General features: G+C 44.5%; 1 protein-coding gene across 1 annotated transcript in view; it reads right to left on the bottom strand.

Annotated features, from left to right (window-relative positions):
* Positions 1-21,210, bottom strand: part of VWA3B (von Willebrand factor A domain containing 3B) — a 133,026-nt gene that overhangs the window by 24,963 nt on the left and 86,853 nt on the right. Inside the window, exons 17-21 of the mRNA XM_023761469.1 lie at positions 19,457-19,565; positions 19,222-19,378; positions 10,444-10,562; positions 5,676-5,726; positions 1,449-1,653 (exon numbers count right to left, since the gene is read on the bottom strand). Of these exons, the coding sequence (XP_023617237.1) occupies positions 1,449-1,653; positions 5,676-5,726; positions 10,444-10,562; positions 19,222-19,378; positions 19,457-19,565 (641 nt within the window). The remainder of the gene's footprint in view (positions 1-1,448; positions 1,654-5,675; positions 5,727-10,443; positions 10,563-19,221; positions 19,379-19,456; positions 19,566-21,210) is intronic.

Raw genomic sequence — 21,210 nt, 5'->3', positions numbered from 1 at the left:
TGAGACAGCATGGAGGGACCTGGAGAGTATCATGCTAAGTAAAATAAGCCAGTCAGAGGAAGACAAGAATCACACAATCTCACTCATATGTGGAATCTAATGAACAAAATAAACTGATGAACAAAATAGATACAGAGACATAGAAGCATAGAACATACTGTGGAATCTCAGAGGGAAGGCGGGGGAGGTTGGGTGTGTGGGAAGAGATAAACCAAAACCTGTATGCATATATGCATAACCCATGGACACAGACAATAGGGTGGTGAAGGCTTGGGATGGGGATGGGTTAGAAGGGGTCAATGGGCGGAAAGGGGGTATATGTAACACTTTCAACAGTAAATATTTTTTTATTAAAAAATAAAAACAAAGAAAAATAATCAACAAAAAAGTGCTGGTGAGGATGTGGAGAAAAGGGAACCCTTGTGCACTGCTGGTGGGAATGCAGACTGGTGTAGCCACTGTGGGAAACAGTGTGGAGTTTCCTCAAAAAATTAAAAATGGAACTACCACCTGACCCTGAAATCCCACTAATGGGAATATATCTTAAGAATCCTGAAACACCAGGCAAAAAGAATATATGCACCCCTATGTTTATAGCAGCGTTGTTTACAATAGCCAAGATCTGGAAACAGCCCATGTTGCATTGGTAGATGAGTGGATTAAAAAGCTGTGGCACATTTACACAATGGAAATACTATGTGTCAATAAAAAAGAAGGAACTCTTATTTTTGCAACAGCCTGGATGGACCTGGAGATTATTATATTAAGCGAAACAAGCCAGTCAGAGAAAGACAAATACCACATGATCTCACTTTTTTGTGGAATCTAATGAACAAAATAAACTGATGAACAAAATAGAACCAGAGGCATGGATACATGGAACAGACTGACAGACGTCAGAGGATGGTGGGATGGATGGGACGAAAAAAAGTGAAGAGAATAGCCAAAGAACATATATGCACAGCTCATGGGCACAGGCAGCAATGCGGTGAGGGTCAGAGGGAGGGGAGGGCAGGGTCTGGATAGAGGTGGGCACAGGGGCATCTGTAACAGTGTCAACAATAAAAACAAAATATTAAACAAATAAACAAACAAAAACTAAAATTTAGAGTGACAGAGTAATTGGCCAAGATCATACTGGGATCAGTGGCAGATCTGAATTTGGACCTTGCTCTGACTTATTGCAAATCCAGGCTTTTAATCATGACATTATACTTCTACTTAGTTTTATTTTGCAGCTAAAAGAGGTATTGTTTTAAAAATAAGGCCACAGTAAAATCAAATAGCATTTAATTCCTATTGAAAGAAGTCCTTGGACCCTCACCGGGTTGGCGCTAAGTCTTTCAGCCGTCAGTGTGGTAGGTGGGAGAGAGAAGGCAGGCCAGCACAGGGGTGGCAGTGACTGCCGGGAGGGAGGGAGGCAACACAGACACCTCCACGGTACCCACCTCTGCAGGTGCCTTGCTCACAGTGTCCTCCTTCATGGCGGCCTCCTGCAGCTCCATGGCCTGCTGGATGTACATCTTCCCAGCTAGGATTTCATTCTCCAGCATCGACAGCTCTTTCAGTGAAATGGGCCAATTCAGCCGTTCCAACGCCTCATTTAAAGCTGCCTTGTTTTCCAAGTATCGCATTGGTTTGTTTGCATCCAGCCTAAGGAAGAAAAGGGAAGAAGAAACAAAAGAACAAAGGAAATAAAGGAAATGACCATAACAGGAAAAATACGGCAAGATGGTTTTTAGTAAACCCTCTCCTGAGAAACATCCGTCAAAGCCGGTGTTGGGTATCAGTTAACAGAATCACAGCCACACCCTCTTGGAGGCTTGCACAAGTTAAACGTAACCTTCTCTGTAAATTCTGGTAGGCACTCTTCCTCATGATCTAATTTGATTATCTGATTTTAAAGAAGTTTGATACACATGACTTTTCCCCAACCATTTCTTTTTGGCATATTTAGAACCCATTTCTTCCTCCCTAGGCCTAACATTTGCTTCAAAGAAAGTTCACACAACGGTCCCTTAGCAGTGACTCTGGAGAACAAAGGAGGAAAAAACTAAGAAAAAACTAAACAAATCCATTGTCGGCCTCAGTGCAGTAACTCTTCTCCTTGCTCATTTTAGCGATTTTGACCAGACCTGAACTATCCCGGTTCATGGTTTGGGTGCACAGGGAACAGCAGCTGGACTTTCTAGGAGCTGATGAACAGGTGGTGGGATGGCCCAGGTCCCTGAGTCCACTTCCAGTCCCACTACCAGGGAATCACACTCGGCGGAAGGAGAGAGAGGGGGTGGGTGGGGAGAGAGCTCACTGCATCACTGTCATCACTGACTGCTGAGCGTCACCTCCTTAGACGCAGGGTGTTGGAGGAAGAGTGCAAACCCAGCACAACCACAGGACTCAATCCACAAACAAACTTGTCTCCCGATGACAGCAAAAATTCCTATTAAAAATCTAACTTGGAGTGACGTCAGCAAGATGGTGGAATAAGAAACCAGTATACGAACCAAATTGCCTTTGAGAGAATTCCAGAAACCACGCAGAGCTTCAGCACGCCACAAACCCAAGAAGAGCAGCCACTGAAGTGCGTAGGAAAGTTTATTGCATGTTGCCTGGCCCTACCTCTCCCCAGGCACAAGGCAACACAATTGAGAGAAAAACTTCTTCCTTGGGTGGGAAAGAGAAAGGGGAATATGCGCCCAACATTCTGGCTTGTTGGTGTGTAGCTGGTCAAGTGGAATGAAGTTAACTAGAAGAGGACGTTCTGCCAAGAAAAGGCGGGGGCCTGCAAGCGGGCCACGTCAGAACAAAGTCTTGCATGCAAGATTTATTGTTCCGAGGCAGAATTTCCTTGGTGATGAATAGTCCATGAGGGCATGGAAAGCCAGGGAGGGTACACTGCTGCAGGTGGAAAGGGTCTTTGCATAACATAGGAAATTAATAGTTTAATATATAACTTAGCTCAGATGATCTCATAGGCATGCCTGTTTACCATTGTCACTTGCTGTACTCCATTGTTATTTGCTGTACTCCCCAATAAAAGCCATGAGAGCCTTGGAGGCTTTGCTTCTCGCCTGAGCGAGCGGTAGCCCTTTGCTTCTCTAAACTCAATCCTGCTTGCCGAGCTCATCTCAGCGTCACCGTTCACCTGCAGACCACCTGCATGGGGTCTGTCAGAGGGACTGGTTTCTGTCTATCTGACTCACAGTGCTGACGGGATGGGCTGTTCACTTGGATGCCGGGTTAGGGGCAGCTGAGAACAAAGTCAAGTCCATGGCTGCCTCAGCTCCAGAGATCCTGCAGCACCAACCCCAGACACCAAGGCTCCTGAAAAGCAACCCTCTGGGAAAGGACGCACACAAGCCTGGAGAAGACACACCCCCAGGAAAGAGTTGAGAGGTTCCTGGGATCTCCAGCCTGGATGACTGCACGAGGTCTTCCCCATAAGAAGACAGTGTATAGTGACTGGGAGAGGCGTCTGTTCCTTTCAAACGCTCTAAACTCAGCTGAAGGTGCTAAGGCATACAAAGAAATGGAGAAAGATGGCCCCATCAAAGGAACCACTTAAAAACGGCAGTATTATCTCAGTGCCAACACCAGACAAAGAACTAGAGAAAAGAAAGCTACAGGACCATTGCCTTTAGGAATAGAGCGGTAAATAGCCTCAACACAATGGCAGCCACCAAACCAAACACTGTACACCAGGACCAAGTGGGATTCAACCCAGGCACGCGAGGTGGTTCACCTGAGGAAATCAATTGATTTAATGCACCACAGCCATCAGCAGAACAAGGGAAAAACCCACACAATCATCTCAATAGATGTAGGAAAAGCATTTGACAAAATCCAACAAATACCCCTTATGATAAAAACAATTGAAGCATAGTAACCTCCATCCTGTATGAAACTGCTGTTTGAAACTCCCTGCTATTGTTAGATAGTCCCTAGTCCTGTAAACTCAGTCTGTTATTCTATAAAATGACTTTGTTTTTAGTTCAAATAATAGAAGAAGATAAACTTAACTGTCTGACCTTGCAAGCTAGCCATCCAATGTAATAGATAATTCCCATATTCTTATGCCAAGTGCATTCAAGGTTACAACTGTCTGTAACAATAATTCACACAGAGCCCTTTGTAGTATCTGCAAACAAAGAGGCTCGAAAAGTATAAATATGGGAGACTTCCTGTATGTGGGGTTCAGAATTTGACAGAGGTTATCTGCTCTGAACCTGCGTGCAATAAAGATGACTCCTAACTAATTGGCTCATTAGGTGTCTTGTCCAGCTCGCTGATTTGCGATACAACACAATGAGCAAACTAGGAGTAGAAGGGAACTTCCTTATATGATAAAGGGCATTTATGAAAAACTCGCAACACCCCACCCAGTGGTGAGAGATTGAAAGCATTCCCCTGTGATCAGGAACAAGACAAGACGCCCCCTTCACCACTGGCATTCATTCAACCATGTGCAGGGAGTGGAATCCAGATAACTAGACAAGAAGGAAAACATAAGGCCTACAAATTGGAAAGAAGTAAAACTATCTCTATTTCAGATAGAGACAACCTCACTCCATATAATAAAAATTCACTCAGAATTGATCAGTGACCTCGGTGTAAGAGCTAAAGCCAGAGAAGTATTAGAAGAGATTATAGGGGTAAATGTTCATGACCTTATATTTGGCAATGGATTGAATTCTTAGGTTTGACACCACAAGTATAAGAAAAAGTAGATAGATCAATATCGTAAACATTAAAAACTTCTGGGGAGAAAAGGGAAATGATCAGGAATGTTAAAATATTGACCTGATAAAGGCTGAACATCCAGAACTCTTCCAACTCAACAACAAGAGGACAAACAACTCAGTTTAAAAATGGCTGAAGGACTTGAATAGATATTTCGCTGAAGATGCGCATATGGCCATATGAAAGATGCTCAACATTACTGGACCTTAAGGAAGTGGAAATGGAAACTATAGTGAGATATCACTTCACACCCATTGGGATGGCTTCAGTTTAGAGAAAAGAAGGAAAGTAAGCAAGGATTGTGGAAGAACAAGAACCCGCACATCTTGCTGGTGGGGATGTAAAATGGTGCAGTTGCTGTGGCAAACAATTTGGTGGTTCCTCAAAAGTTAAACATAGAATTGCCTGTGACCCAGCAAACCACTCTTCGTTACGCACTCGAGAGAAATGCAAACCCATGTCCACACCGAGGCTTCTGCGTGAATGTACATCGCAGCATTGTTCACAGTGGAAACAACCCATCAGCGGGTAAGCAAGCTGGTAGATACACACAATGGATCACTACTCTGCAATAAGCAGGAATATAGCACTGTCTATGCTACAACTTGGATGAACCTTGAAAATGTTAAGTTTTTACATTAACGAAGTAAAGGAAGCCAGACACAGAAAGTCACACAATGTATGATTTCTTTCATATGGTATATCCAGAATAGGCAAGTTTAGAGGTAGAGGGAGAGAGGGGGAGGGGAAGGATTACTTAATGGGTACAAGGAATTTTTCTGAGGCGATAGAACAGTTTTGAAACTAGAGGGAGGCAGTGGTTTGTACAACATTTTGAATAATTTAAATACTATTGAATTGTTCACTTTAAAAAAGTTAGTTGTAGGTTATGTAAATGACACAAAAAATTTTTTTAAAGTGAGGAACTGGCTTACTTTTCTTTTTCCTCTTGAGATAATGCTCGCCAGACAATTTTATTCAAGCGCCTGTTTAAAAAAAAAAATTGAAAACAATTAGTACCAACACCTCGTTTCATAGCAAAAGGCTGAGCCCAGGTTCTGAAGGGCAGTGCAGGGAGAGCGCAGGCCAGCTTCCATCCCCACTGGCGCAGCTCCTCCCCCAGGCCACTCAGGAGCCCTGTAGCAAAGGCGGGCAGCTCCCAGCTCTGTCAGAGGCAGCAACAAGCTGGGCCTCGTGATCTCTGCATGAAGACACACTGCTGTTCTTCCAAAGTAAACATGTAAGTATGGCGTTAATTTGCTTCTTTGGACTTTCTTCTGCCTGGATTCTCTGAGCAAAGGACGTTGCCAGGGTCACCCAGCACAGGAGTGCGTCACACTGGAGACCTCACTTTCCAAACGAAGCCTCCGGGAGGCGGACTGATGAGGGCCTTGCTCGCCCCCACCGCTAGTTGGCGATGCTGAGACTAAACCTCATCACTGAGCAGTCTGCAGAGGTGCTTGTCAACCCAAGAAGAAGGGGAGGTTGGAGCCTGATGGTTTCTGTAGGTGGGCGGAGCTCCTTCTCATCACTAACCAGCGATGCTTCTTGCAGGGCTCCTGCCAGGCCTGTGCTGACCCTACGTCGCTACCCACCAGGCTCCTGCAGTGCAGGGCAGAGCACTGGCCCAGGTGTGAGCGGCCATCCGTGAAAGAGCTGCTTCAGTCAATGAGGGGGGAGAACACGGTCACTCTCCGCGAGGCGTTCTTCTAACCCCTGGCCCAGCATCAGCCACCAGGGCTCTGAGAACAAACTTGGGGGTTTATCCTGCCCTGCTCCCCTGGCACAGAAAGCGCGCTGGCGTGGGGTGCACAGGCCAGAGTCAGGCAGCTTCTCGTCCTGGACTTGGGGAGAGGCTGTTCTGTGGAACGGGGACACTGACAGTGCCCTCCCCGTGTTACTGCGAGGACTCAGCAGGGGCGCGCGTGTCTGACACGCGTAGATCCTCGGGAAGCGACAGAGTCAGGGAGTAGGAAGTAAGCCAGCTCGGTGCTCCTGTCTCACTTGAAGGTGTTGGTTCTTTGGGGTCTATTTGAAAATTGGGTTTCTTTAACCATGTGGTTTATGCAACAATGATCAGGGCTTCTGAGACTTCAAAATGATTCATAGGTCAACCAAAGGACTTGTATGCATGCATGTTAGCATGACCAATGGACACAGACACTGGGGCGGTGGGGGCTTGCCCTTGGGGGTGGGAATGGCTGTGTTGCGGGGGCGGGGGTGTCAATCAGAGAAAAAGAGACATATGTGAAACTTTAGACAACAAAAAAACGATTCATAGGATGCATTTTGGGTGTGTGTGTGTGTGTGTGTGTGTGTGTGCATGCACACTTTTCTAGAAAAAAAAAACTTATTTAAAAATTCTCCTAAATCTAAACCTTGACAGCGGAGGCAATGTACTAGGGAGGCTGGGCGTGTGGACCAGGGCTCAGAGCTACACGGGTTCCGGTTCAAATCTCAGGTCTCCACTGGCTGCTGTGTGGGCCTGTGTGATGTGACTCTTTGAAACTATTTTCTTATCGATGAAACAAGGATCACAGCACCCACCTGGCGCTGAGAGAACTGGGATGGATGTCCAGGGGTGGGCAAAAGTAGGTCACAGTTGTTGGAAATGGAGAAGGACATGCAGGCTGTGTTATTACAGTAGCTTCGTTCACTCAGAAGGTTGTCACATGGTCCCGTGCTCTTACTTTTGCCCACGCCTGCCTGCGACCAGGAATAACCCCGGGCTCATGGCCTCCAGGCTCTGGAGAGGGGTGACCACGCTTGGCAGGCTGAGAAACCATTGGTTTAGTGACTGTGAGTCCAATTACTCAGCACGTCTAATTTTAATTCCATCCTTTAGAAAAACTGTTTCCAAGAGCACATTTCCATCACCTCTGTTATTCCCCTATTGTCCATCTTCACTAAATAGTGTAAAGCACACGGCCGAAAAGTGGGTGGGTGTGAGCTGAGGACAACTGAGAGTGTGGATCCCCGCTCCACGGACGGGAGGGGACGGAGACCCTGGAAAGTCCCTTCGCATGTGGGATGCGGGTGGTCCCCATGGGATGCGGGTGGTCCCCATGGGATTCGGGTGGTCCCTATGGGATTCGGGTGGTCCCTATGGGATGCGGGTGGTCCCTATGGGATGCAGGTGGTCCCTATGGGATGCGGGTGGTCCCTATGGGATGCGGGTGGTCCCCATGGGATTCGGGTGGTCCCTATGGGATGCGGGTGGTCCCCATGGGATTCGGGTGGTCCCTATGGGATGCGGGTGGTCCCTATGGGATGCGGGTGGTCCCTATGGGATGCAGGTGGTCCCTATGGGATGCGGGTGGTCCCCATGGGATGCCCGAGGGCACTGGACACAGGGCATCTCTGCGCTGGACTCAGGGATGCTACTGCGCAGTTTTCCTCTTCCGTTGGATGGGAAGAGTGAAATCCGCCTGGGGAGTGACTTTCACTCACTTTCCATCTCTCTGCTCCACAAACCACTTATAACAAGAGTGGCTCATTTGCAAAGTAACCTGTCCTAACGACATTTCAGAAGTCTAGGCGGCAGCCGATCAGTAAGTAGAGGTTACTAACATGGTCCCCGGGCCAGCTTACAACTGGCGCTTCTCCCATGATCTGAGGGCTGCAACCTTGACCTTAGACTCAAAAAAAAAAACACAAAAAAAACGGCAGAATAATCACCCCAGAATCTAGCTGGTCCTGGCAATCTCCATGCAGAGCCAGTACTCAGATACAAAGCCAACATTGCTGCTTCCATTCTTAAAATACTGCAACAGAAGTGCTCCCGCACACAGGCACTCAGTGTGACCAGAACAGCTAGTTTGTGCCACCATATTGGCCGAAGGGCTGTGAGCCTCCCATGTGCCTGCTTATCCCCAACCGTACAGGTGACGTCTGGCTTACCTGCAGTGGGAAACACCTTAGAAATATTATATTGCGGATGGGGTGGGAGTAACTGTCTCATTACTTTGCATATTAGGCATGTCTGTAGGAAGGTGGAGCAAGGTAGAAAAGGGTATTGACACTCATACCAACAAAATTCTTAAATACTATTGAATGCAAACAATCAGGAAGTTTATCCTGTGTAACAGTGATGTCATATTCTGTATAATAGTAAAGGATAAAAAAGCTGTGGGACATTTACACTATGGAATACTGTGCAACGGCAGAAAAGAGGGATCTCTTACCCTTGGGGACAGCATGGATAGACCTGGAGACTATTATGTTAAGTGAAATAAACCAAATGGAGAAAGACAAGTATCACATAATCTCACTTATTTGTGGAATCTAATGAACACAATGAATTGACCAACAAAATAAGACCCGAAGCATGGAGGCATGGAACAGACTGACCTACCTCGATGTGGGGAGGGGGGGATGAGAAGAGATAAACCAAAGGACTTATATACTTTTACGCACAGACCATGGACACGGGCATAGGGTAGTGAAGGCCTGGGGACTGGGTAGGGGTTGGCAGGAGAGGGGGAAGGGGAAAAATGGGAGAGATCTGTAATACTATCACCAATAAAAAATACATTTAAAAGTTGGAAAAAATTAATATTATTAAACAATAATGTTAAATAAACAATTCATTTAATATAAACATCAAATTAATAACACTAATACAAATGTAGTCAACATTAAAATTAGTCATTAAAATTCATGTCATTACTAATAATAACAGTGTATATACTGTTTCTCTAAAGGTACTAGAAGGCTTTCCAGACTCACTCACGGGAAGGGAGGAACGGGCGAGTCACTGACCGCACTTTGGTTCTCAGAGGAATCAGGGCTGCATAACAATGAAACTCATCTACTTACGGTTCTTCAGGGTCAGCAGATACAGGGGATGAGAGGGGAGCCGCTGTCAGGACTCGCCACGTCCATGTCCGAGCCGCGAGTGAACCCCGGAATCGCCTGCCTCCCTCCCCACCCTCGGCCGCCCCAGGCTCTCCCAGAGCAGGCACTCGGAGAAGGCAGGTATTGGAATGATTCAAGGAAATTAAATAATAGGAATAATATCATATTACATTTTGAATAGCTGAATTTGAAGAATTTTAATGACTTAACTTGAATTAGATCAAATTAAAAAATTCCAATAGTCAAATATATAGAGTGACATCCGTTAGGAGGAAGAGGCCCAGGGGAAGGCAGTTTGTCCGGGCCCTGCCGCCGGGAGCGCCGGGCCTGAGCAGGGATGGAGTCACTGGCGAGGCCTCACTGAGGAGGAGGGAGAGGACCACTGGGCGGAAGAGGCATAAATATATGTTCGCAAAAAGGCATATTGCATATCTTAATACTTAAACAAAAAAGAAAAAGAAAGTCTAACAGGAGAATACTGTCGTTTCAAAATTGTATCTGCTTCAAACCACAAGGGGCGTATAGGCGTCTTGGAAATGTGGGGAATTGTTTGTAAAACGTAATTTTTACTTTCAATCAATCAAGACAATATAGCTCATGCTTTTATGTCCCCCTCCCTTGGGAAAGGGAAGAGGGTTTGAAACTGTTGGCATGTTGGGGTGAGGTATTTAACGCAGTGCCGCACAGGGGGGTGTCTGTGTTGGCTGCGGCTCCTGCTGAATTGGCTATTCCTTGCAGGCGAGTTTTAAACAGCTGCTCCAGATGAGAAATCTAAGCTAAAACAGGAGAAAACAAGCCAAAACAAACAAATCCCAGGGCCCTGCTTGGGAGCGGAGGAACACTCACTTTTCGTAGGACTTAATTGCCTGCTCCACCTTTTGCTTGTAGACGTTGAGCTTGACTCCTTGGGGGTTAATTAATGTCATCTTGTTTGTGTCATTGCACACGTGTGCCAGAGGGAACACCTACACAGCAATGCACAGGAAAGCGTCATTGGAGAGGCTGACATGTTCTTTCAAAGGTGGCGCCACCTGCTACACAGCATGTTTTCCTGACTCTAAGGTCAATATAATTGTAGCAAATTATAACATATAGAAAGTCGTTAAGAAAAAAATCAGAGATATCGTTGCTAACCTCTTTTCTTCCAAAAACCATATCTTTATAAAATCACCGCCACATAAAAAGAAGACAAAACTGTTTGGGGAACTGTCATCAGAACCAGTGTTGGCTTCATGAACTCTGTCCATCAATGCACCGTAAGAAACAGGATCTCATTGTTGCTAAGGGTAAATTACTATTCGGGTTATACAACTTTTTCATATATTTAATTTAATTTTCTTTTTAGAATATCTGATGATAGTTAACATCTTTTGACCACTTTCCTTATCGGTTTATAAGAGGTTCTTTTTTTTATTGATTTCAGAGAGGAAGGGAGAGGGAGAGAGAGAAACATCAATGATGAGAGAGAATCATTGATTGGCTGCCTCCTGCACACCCCACACTGGGGATCGAGCCCTCAACCCGGGCATGTGCCCTGACCAGAATCGAACCTGAGACCCTTCAGTCCACAGGCTGATGCTCTATCCACTGAGCCAAACCAGCCAGGGTATAAGAGGTTCTCATACATGTCAGATGGAACTGCGTTCTGCGAGAGCCCAGAGCCCCAGGCTCCGCTCTGGGCTGTCTGCACCTGCCGCTGCCTTCCGGGCTGGATGCCTCCGCCTGCACCTCCGTACCTGCACATGACACACTCAGCTCTTCCCGGAGTGTAAGCTCCCCCAGAGCAGGGGCTGGGATTAGTCACGACTGTATTCCTATCACCTCGCACAGTGCCTGGCACATGGTGTGCCCGCAACAAATATTTATTGATCGATAAACATATGTTCACAAAAAGGCATATTCCATATCTTAATATTTAAACAAAAAAGAAAAAGAAACTAACAGGAGAATATTAAGCAATATTGTTTCCAAATTGTATCTGCTTCCAACCACAAGGAGCATATAGGCGTCTTGGAAATGTGGGGAATTGTTTGTAAAGAGCAATTTTTACTTTCAATCAATCAAGACAACATAGATCATGCTTTTATGTCCCCCCCGCCCCTTGCCTCCAAAATTACACAAAAATCATATTGTTGTTGTTATCATTTAAAATAAAATACATAGAAAGGAGAAGGCAGGGTGGACATTTTTCTAGAGATGAAGTTGGACAGAGCTGTGAGCAGATGAGCAGGGCTGAAGCTGCGGGCTTGCTGGCTCCCCCTAGAGAGGCGGGGCAGTGGGCTCCCGCACAGCCAGCGGGTGGAGGGTGAGTGCTCCGTGAAGGACAGGGCCTCAGCGGGCTCAGTGCCTGAAGCCAGCCCTGGTCTCAGGATCCCCCACCCCCGGAAAGAAGGCCAGGCTAGGAGAGAGGGCACTGAATCTCTAACCCCGCCTCTGGTTCTATATTCCAGTGTCACCATGGAGCTAGAGGGCTGAACGCCAATGAGGAGGCTCAAGGGATGGACTGAGGCAAGTGCAAAACAGGAGGAGAAAGAGTAAAAAACAGATTAAAAACGCTTGTTAAAATGAGCCAGCATACTAATTCCAAAATGCACACACACACACACACACACCCCACAACTGATAGCTGAGCAAGTCATCAGAATGTCAATTCACTAAAGAAACTAACTTATGAGCCATCTAACAATGACTTTATATTAATTATGATTTAAATGAATTATTAGATTGTTCAAAAATGTAAAAGTCATATAAAAGTACAAAAACATACAGAGTACCATAAGAACAAATGAATGGGAAAAACAACAATATTTTAAATAATAAAAGAAATCTCTCTTGGAAAAAACAGTATTGAAATTGAAAACTAAATATATTAATCTTGTTAAAACATCAAGACCAAAACCAACAAGAAAATAGGCAAAAATTCAGAAAACTGATGAGAAAATCATAAAGTTAAGAGGCCGCATAGTCAAGCCTCGCTACTTGTCAGACACATGAATTCAGCGTGTGGCTTCTAACAATCTCTGTCAAAGGCAGGAGCCAGAACAGTGGGTCGACTGGCCTTTGGGAACTAAATGAAACTTAGAGAAAAAAAATCTTTCAAAATAGAGCTACATATCACATAAATTCCCCAGGGGGGCGGGGGGGGGGGTGGTGGAGGCGGGAGACATTCCCAACAAAAGACCCTTACATTTCTATCACCTCTGGGGATAAAAAACCATTACAAGTCTCTGACTAGCCCTCCAAGTTTGCCAACTGATATGGCTTAGTCACAAATCACCACAAAATGCGTAGCAACACCATCCCATTCACCATGATCAGCGTGGCCCCTCCCCTCACACGCTGAAGAAAGCCGGCAGGTCAGGTGCTACTTCCCTCTTTTGTGGACTTGGACCGCATGCCGGGCATGGCCATAGTGTGCTTCGGTGTGGAAACAGCTCAGGGTTGTGCGGATCTGGCTTGTGCACATGCAGACTGAAGGAAAGACAAAGTCATACTCCACACCTTCAATCTGTGGTCTTAGTTTTCACAACATGGTGGTCACGTGAAGGTCCCATGGGATATTCTCTTTATGATGTCAAATTTACTGTGACTATGAGGTCACAGGGGCTGGGAGGTCAGCTGGTGGCCGCCAGCTGCTGCCAGGAAGCCACGGGGAGGGGAGGCGGTCAGTGAAGAGCCTGGCAGCTCTGCTTGGGAGGGAATAAACCCTGCCCACACCTCCTTTGAAATGGTGCACTTCTCACCTCTTCTAATGCAAATAAATATAACCAACTGATGAGAGACCCTTCTAGACAATATCTGATAACAAAAGGGAGCCTCAAGGTATAGCCTACTCAATTCTCTGAGGTTAATCTATAAACCTCACCACATGGATATTAATAATCACACCTCGTCTGAGGAGATTTTAACTAGAGGGAGGAAGTGAAGGAGGGAGACAGACATTGACCATAAAGGCGGAAGAAATTTCTAGAACTCATGGATAGCCGATCTGGGCTGATTCTGTTAGAACTTTTCCCACTGTTGGACCAGAGATACCCTAAAGGAGCCACGGTACTTGAGAATAGCTTTATCAATAATGATAATAGTTTATTCTTTACTCTCTGCCAAGCGCTAGGCACTCTGCCTATTTCCTCACCCAAGCCCTGTATCAATATATTCATACATGCAGATCCTGTTACAGGGCCTGCCTCTCCACTAAACTCTGTCCTTCTTTATTCCTTGTAAACATGCTAGTTTCTAGTACTAACCATTTGTTGAACATATGAAAGACTAAAATTATGTATCAATTAAAAGAATGGCCAAGGCTCAAAAATTTTAAAGTTCATCTATATTGTAAAACATAATTAAGTTTGGATCCCACCAAATTTGAAGCCTTGGTAACTGAGGTAAGAGATGAGTGTAAGTTTGCTATTTTTAAAGAGGTGTTTGCTAAGTATAGGTGAGCAAGGTTTTAAGAAAGGTATTTAGCTTACATAAGAAAACTATTCTTGAACAATAAAAGAATAGAAAATAACATGAAATACCATTTCATATAGCAATTGGCAAAGTTCTTAAATGTTAGTGTTCTACATGACAGCAGAGATATAGGAAAAGAGGCATTCTTAAAATTCCAAGTAAACTGCCCAATAATTCGGGTAATAGTTAAATAAATTGTAGTAACTCATATTATTAAATATTAGTGCAACCATTAAAATCACCCAAAAATGGTCATTACAAGGAAATACATTCATAACATATGCTAAATAAAGAAAGCAGAATACAGCCCTGGCTGGTGTTGCTCAGTGGTTATACAATTGGCCCGCACACTGAAGGGTTGTGGGTACAATTGCCAGTCAAGGGCATGTACCTGGGTTGCAGGTTCAATCCCTGGCCTTGGTTGGGGTGAGTAGGGAAGGTAATCAATCGATGTGCCTCTCTCTCTCTCTCTCTCTCTCTCTCTCTCTCTCTCTCTCTCTTCCTCTCCTTCCCTCCCTCCTTTCACTCTGCCTAAAAATCAGTGGAAAAATATCCTTGGGTGAGGATTAACAACAACAACAAAAAGCAGAATGCAGAACTGTGCACACAGCTATTAGTTGCTAAAGTACTGCAGACAGAATTTTACCTGACAACATCCTGTGTTTATAAGCAATCCCATAATCCCCCTTTTGAAATGAGAAAATAGCATGAAACTGATATTTAAATATTTATTGTTCAACCCTGACTGAATTCACCAACTACTTTTTTTTTTTTCAATAAAATCAGCTCTTCCAATAAGTATCCACACCTTGCTGCCAGCTTGGCCAAGAAAGGTCTGACTGGATATGTGCAATGAAAATGCAAGAGCTGTGCATATCCTGGGTGGGTAACTCTGCGTACAAATAAAATTTCGGTTGCACAAACTGTCGAGTGCTGAAGCCTAGGTGTGTGCTTTTGAACTGCAATACCTCCAGCCTCCAAAGAGCAGAATGAAGGCAGGGCCACAAAATTAACTGGCAAAGCCAATAAGACCATTCAAAAACCCCTGAAAATATGCTATTTACTTCACTGTAGATTACAGTATAGATGACATCTTACTTTTTCTTATCTTTACCAAAAGATATGTTTAATTATTCTTAGAGAGAGGAATATGAGGAGAGAGAGAGAGAGAGAGAGAGAGAGAGAGAGAGAGAGAGAGAAACATGGATGTGAGAAAGAAACGTGGATCGATTGGTTGTCTCCCATACACTTCATCCTGACCAGGGATCGAACTCAAAACCTTTTGCTATACGGCATGGTGCTCCAACCAACTAGCCACTTGACCAGGCACATCTTACACTTTTTAATCTAAGCTTTTAGAATATAAAAGGTTGGGGTTTTCTATTTTAATTTTAATGTAAAAATAAATGAATAAAATGGTATAGGAGATACACATTTGTTGGCCTGGAACAACGTTCACAATAGACGAGTAAAAATGAGGGTACAAAACAGTATATTTAGTTTGACTTCATTTTGGTAAAACAAAAACAAAAAACAAAGGATTTACACACAGTGAAAAGGATTTACACCAATGATTCACCTGCAGGGAATTTTAATTATTGGTTCTTTTTCATTTATATTTTCTAATTTTTTACACAATGAATATATATATAGCTTTTGCAATAACTGTGCTTTTGAATTTGTAATTAAAGAAGCTTTTCTATCAATAGAAAGTTCTGTTGAATGCTACTATATTTGAATAACAGAATGCCAGGTCTGTCACAGCATATCCCCAACCTCTTTGCTCCTAACATTCTTCATCAGCTACATGTTGTGAGGACTGGCCACCTCGCTAGGCTGCTCTCTGAGTTTTAAATGAACTACTTTGATGATATCAAGTGTTTCACTCAGAACCTAGTGTGAGGACTCCTCTAATACTAGATCAGAGACCTGCCATGGCCACCAAGAGTAAATGAGCTGGGGTGCCAGCCAGGGCTCTCTGACCACAAAGCTCTCTGCTGGACCCAGACTAGGGCAAAGCAAGAAGGCTTGATGGGCTGCTGTTAAAGACATTATGATGATGACGATGAAGATTTAGACTTTCCAATGATGCAGACTAATGTTTCCAAATTATTTTGGTTTTATTATTTTCAAAGCAATTGGCAATAAAGAGCTTCAAATTCTAGATTCAACAAATAACTAAAACAGTTTTATTCTGTATATGGCTTGACAATGAATGATTCTTTTTGAAAGAGGTAAGATAAAATTATCTGGTCCATTGGAAACTTAAACTGCCAGTTAGCATTTTGAAATGGAGAGTTGCTAGGGCAACCTGTCTGCTCAATATTTTATCTCCAAGGTGACAGATTTGATGCTGGTCCAGGAAACACTGAAAACCAAAACAGCACTGTGTTCCAGAAGAAGAAGGAGCCCACACATAAGTCATGAATGAAACCAAGAGTGGGGGACAAAGCCCAGCATTGCTTTACAGTTCCACCCAGATGGATGTGGCCGTGCACAGAGCACAGGGGTAAGAGTCAATTAAAATTCTCAATGCAGTGGGTTAGGATTCATGTTCTCTTTTCAGCCCCATTCTAGTTTTTGTCTACTTTTTCATAAAATGTTATGTCCAAGTCTCAAAAAGCTATACATCCCACTAAGTGGGAATAATTTTAGATTATAGTCTTCCTGTTTTCCCATTGACAGCCAGGGTCTCTTAACATCAGAGGAAATATTAAGGAATAGGAGATGTAAGTGTGCGTTAAGGGTGAACTTGGAACTCATTACAGTACATTTCCATCATCATCATGATTCTGGCTCTTACTATCAATAATGAAGGACAGGAAGCACGCTGGGCAGTGTGTTACCGGCCCCGGGTTTGTGATGAGGACGTACAGTGCCACAAAGAGCACAAGCCAAGTCCCCTGGAGGATGCACTTGAGGAGCTTGTCCTCTCTCCGTGGCTTTGCTTTCTAGCGTCAGAAGACTCGAATGTTCCCCTGAGGACCAGGGCCTTCACTACTCTTCCTCCCAACTTTTCCTTCTTAAATTTCACTCTTGGCATTTCTCTCTCTCAGCTCCATGTGGTTTGGTCCTGTCCCCAGTGTTACCACCTGGGTCACAGCCACCTTGACCTTGCCTCCTCACTGCCCCTCACCTTCCCGGCCTCGGACCCCTCCAACTCTTGTCCAGATAGCAGTCAGAGCCCAAACTTGATCTTTTCTCCCCTCTGTAAAGAGCCTTCAGATCCCCTCAGAATGACATTCAGCGTCCTTAACTCAGTCAAGACCTTCCGTCCCGGCTCTAGCACCTTCCTGCAGCCACACTAAGCTTCCTCTGGAGTGAGACCTTTCTCTGACCCTCAGACTTCCCTGTGTGCTCCCCTTGGCCTAGGACCCTGCTCCTCACCTCTGCACCTTCATAACTCCTTTCCCCCGGCCCAGACTCGGGCTGAGCAAATGCCCAGGTCTGAGCTCCCAGGCCACGTCGGAGCATTTCTCTGACATGAAACTGTATCTTTGATCTACACTTCCCAGAGCTCACAAGAACTAGAACTTTTTATTTATATAGTTTTATACAAAATAACATTTTTATTTATTCAATATTTTTCTGAGATCTGCCTTAATTTTATTTATATAGTTTTATACAAAATAACATTTTTATTTATTCAATCCATAAATATGCCCTTCATGGTTTTTTCTTTTATTTTATTCTCATGTTTTCCTACCCTTTCATGTTTGTTTTTAGAGAAACTTACTTTTGACGTATCAAAGCTTATTGCGAGGGTTAAAAGGAGACAAGATAAGCATAAGAAAACTCTATTCCCAGGGGGAGTTCACTAAATATCCTCTACTCCAAATAAAACTCAATAATTTAATAAAATAAATCCACAGCACATGAGAAGCTGTCACCAAAGTTGCTAGAAGAAAGCTTCACGTGATAAGCTGATATCCGACTGATCAGGTAGCGTTCACTGCGGGTGTAAATAGAATCTGCCCGTCACAAGCTGACAGGGCCAGGACCACTCACCTTAAGCAAAGTCATCAGGAACCCAGCCTAAGTGAGCACACACACAACCTCCGGAGCAAGAGCCACTGGTCACGCCAACCAGGCTGATGTGGAAGCCCATGGGCATAATTCCTTACATGTGACTAATAGAAAACCTCCCCAATTCACCCACTTCTTCCAAATACACCAGATCTCAGCTATTGCAAGGACAATTAGATAAAGCTCTTTTTAAAAGAAGTTTCCTGCCTTTGATTTCTTTTTCAACTTTTTATTATGGAAAATTTCAAATATGTAAAAAAGAAGACAGAACAGTAGAATGAGCCCCCCTCTCCCCCTGCCCATTCAATAGTCTTATAATCCAAATATAACAATTATCTACTCATGGCCAATGTTGCTTTACCTACTCCTCGCCTCCCCCCACTGTTCCCACCATACAGATTATTTTGAAGCTAATCCCAAACCCCTTCCATTTCTCTGTAAATATTTCAGTGTGAGATAAGGTTTTAAGGATATTCTTTTCATTTAGTGATTGTAAGGCCTGACATGTTCCTATTTAAATCATTAGTTGCTGTTTCATTGAAGCTCTGGAATTCAAGCCTTATGTTCTCTTGTCTTTTGTGTTCCCCATCCCTGTGCACTCTGGCTGCTCCACTGGGTCTGTTCTTGCTAAGGGCAAGGACCTTCTCATCACACAAGTCAGTGGGAACTCTTCACACTTATTTGGCTTCCTCCACATGTAACCCTACCGAACACCCTCTTATTGGAAGCTCTTAGTTCTTTCTCTCTTTCTGGGACATGTATGACCGTCACTCATCACTCTCTTAGGGCTCTTTTGTTCTAGCTAACTCTCCATCCATCTGTCTCTCTGTCTCCCTCCCTCCCCCCTCCCTCCTTCTTTCTCTCTTTTTTCTTTGGAGACTTTGACGATGCACTCAGGAAGAGAAGGTGAGCAACAGAAGAACCTTGTCTCTCACAAGCAGAGAACCCTGAACTGCCAACTAACAAAGGCCAGTTCCTTCTTAGCTGACAGCAAACATGCTTCTCACCGCCTTTATAAAGAACTCCTTTTCAGTGGGTAAAATGCACTTTGGTTACAACTGTACAAGACATTCAAGTGGACGGCTTTTCATTTAAGCACGAAATGAAAACTATGTCGAGCAGAGACACAGACAATCAGTTCACCTCATCAAAGACCTTGGAAGTCACGTGCTTGCCCAGGATGGGAATGTAGGTGGGGCTGTGCGGGACGGCTGTCGCCGACAAGGCGTCCATGATGGTGAGTTTCCTGGCAACCAAGCCGTGGGTCTTTAGCCAGTTTTCTGAAGACAAACCTGAAAAACTGAGAACACTTCACTGTGACATTTTAAAATTTACAACAAAAACAGAACAAAACTGTCCCCACAAAATTAAAACTCACTCTTGGTCATAAGTGTGGCTTCCTTCTGGAGTCGGTCTTTCTAATGATATGTCGTTCAGATACTCGTTTGTCAGCACGATGCTCAGCTCTGTGGACAGGGAAATGGCGGCTGGACAATGTCCTCACACACTGGGTTTACAGCAAGATGCAAAAGGGGCGCACACGTCTCTGAGCTCAGCTGTGCCTTAGGCTGAGAAACGGACCTCACTTCAGGGAACACGGTCCCTCAGAGTGGTTCTCAGGCAGCACGCACCTGTGGCTGACACTGAAGACCAACCCCAGGTGAGTCCCACCTGTCATTGTTTTACCCACCTCCCCCCCGGGCCACGGAGATGTCCCTCCAGGGAAAACTGAGACATACGCATGCTCTCACTTTCCAGAGGACACATTTTTTAAATGTTGAACAAGAATACCACTCACCACTGGTGGTTTAATGTGGGCCTCATTAGGCTCCTCCCAAAGTACACAGGGGAGCTTTGATCGACATTTTAGTCGGTAACAGTTTGTTTTGTGGCTCCTCAGCTCTGTGTAGGGAAGCCAAATCTTTATTAGGCCCTGCTTAGTTGTAGGGTCAATTGCTCACATCGGTATTTGGAGTTTTAATGCACACCCTTACATAAGCTTGGATTTATTCATGAAAAGGAATATTAGCCCATCAGATCAGCAGCATTTAGACGAAGGGGAATTTGGGAGTGAGCTAGTTAAAAGCCTAACGTATCCTATCCTCATCACAGGACGAGCCCTTTAAGGATGGTGCCGGGAGCAGACTGAGGAGATGTGCCAGGTGAGCTGAAACTAGGGAAAAGACATCGCCTCCATCAGCCTGAGGAGCACAAGGGTCGATTAAGCTGTGGCCCAGCACCAACAGGTGTGATGTCACCCAGGTGCACCCCACTACCCAGGGGATTCTGGAGTGTGTGTGTGTGTGTGTGTGTGTACTAGGATTTATTATTTATCAACTATCTGAAATATAGGGAAAAGTACTACAGTAATTAAACTTTTAGAAATTTACTATTTTAACAATAATGACTTTATCAACAGTAATAAAAACTGAGTTGGAAAAGCTATGTCTTCCTCATGTTTAGAGCGAAGAGGAGTTTATTGGATGGCCCTGGCTGGGTAGCTCAGTTGGCTAGAGCGTCACCCCTATACACCAAGGAAGGTTGTGGGTTCAATCCCCAATCAGGGCACATACAAGAATCACCAATAGCCGAAGCCGGTTTGGCTCAGTGGATGGAGCGTCGGCCTGCGGACTGAAGGGTCCCGGGTTCGATTCCGGTCAGGGGTTGCGGGCGCATCCCCAGTGGGAGATGTGCGGGAGGCAGCTGGTCGGTGTTTCTCTCTCGTCGATGTTTCTGGCTCTCTGTCTCTCTCCCTTCCTCTCTGTGAAAAATCAGTGAAATATATTTGAAAAAAAAAAAAAAGAATCACCAATAAATGCATAAGCAAGTGGAACAGCAAATCAATGTTTCGCATAAATAAGTGGAACAACAAATCAATGTCTCTCTCTAAAAATCAATCAATAAAATATTAGAGTGATAAATATTAGAGTGATAAATAAATAAATAAATAAATAAATAAACCGATTGCGAAGTATTCGACGCTCAGACTCAAACCCTGCGGTGGCCGAAGCATGGCCACTGGCACCGTGGCTGCACAGGCCCCGTGCGTACTAAACACCCAGGCACAGTAAGCAAGTTGCCCCCTAAAGAAAACCCCGTTCACAAAAGCAGGTAGAACCTGATTTACAAGAG

The sequence above is a fragment of the Myotis lucifugus genome, unplaced genomic scaffold, assembly GCF_000147115.1.
Source record: "Myotis lucifugus unplaced genomic scaffold, Myoluc2.0 scaffold_210, whole genome shotgun sequence".
NCBI classification, from domain to species: Eukaryota; Metazoa; Chordata; class Mammalia; order Chiroptera; family Vespertilionidae; genus Myotis; species Myotis lucifugus.
Note: the sequence above shows the minus strand (reverse complement) of the source record. Positions and strands in the feature narration are given on the sequence as shown.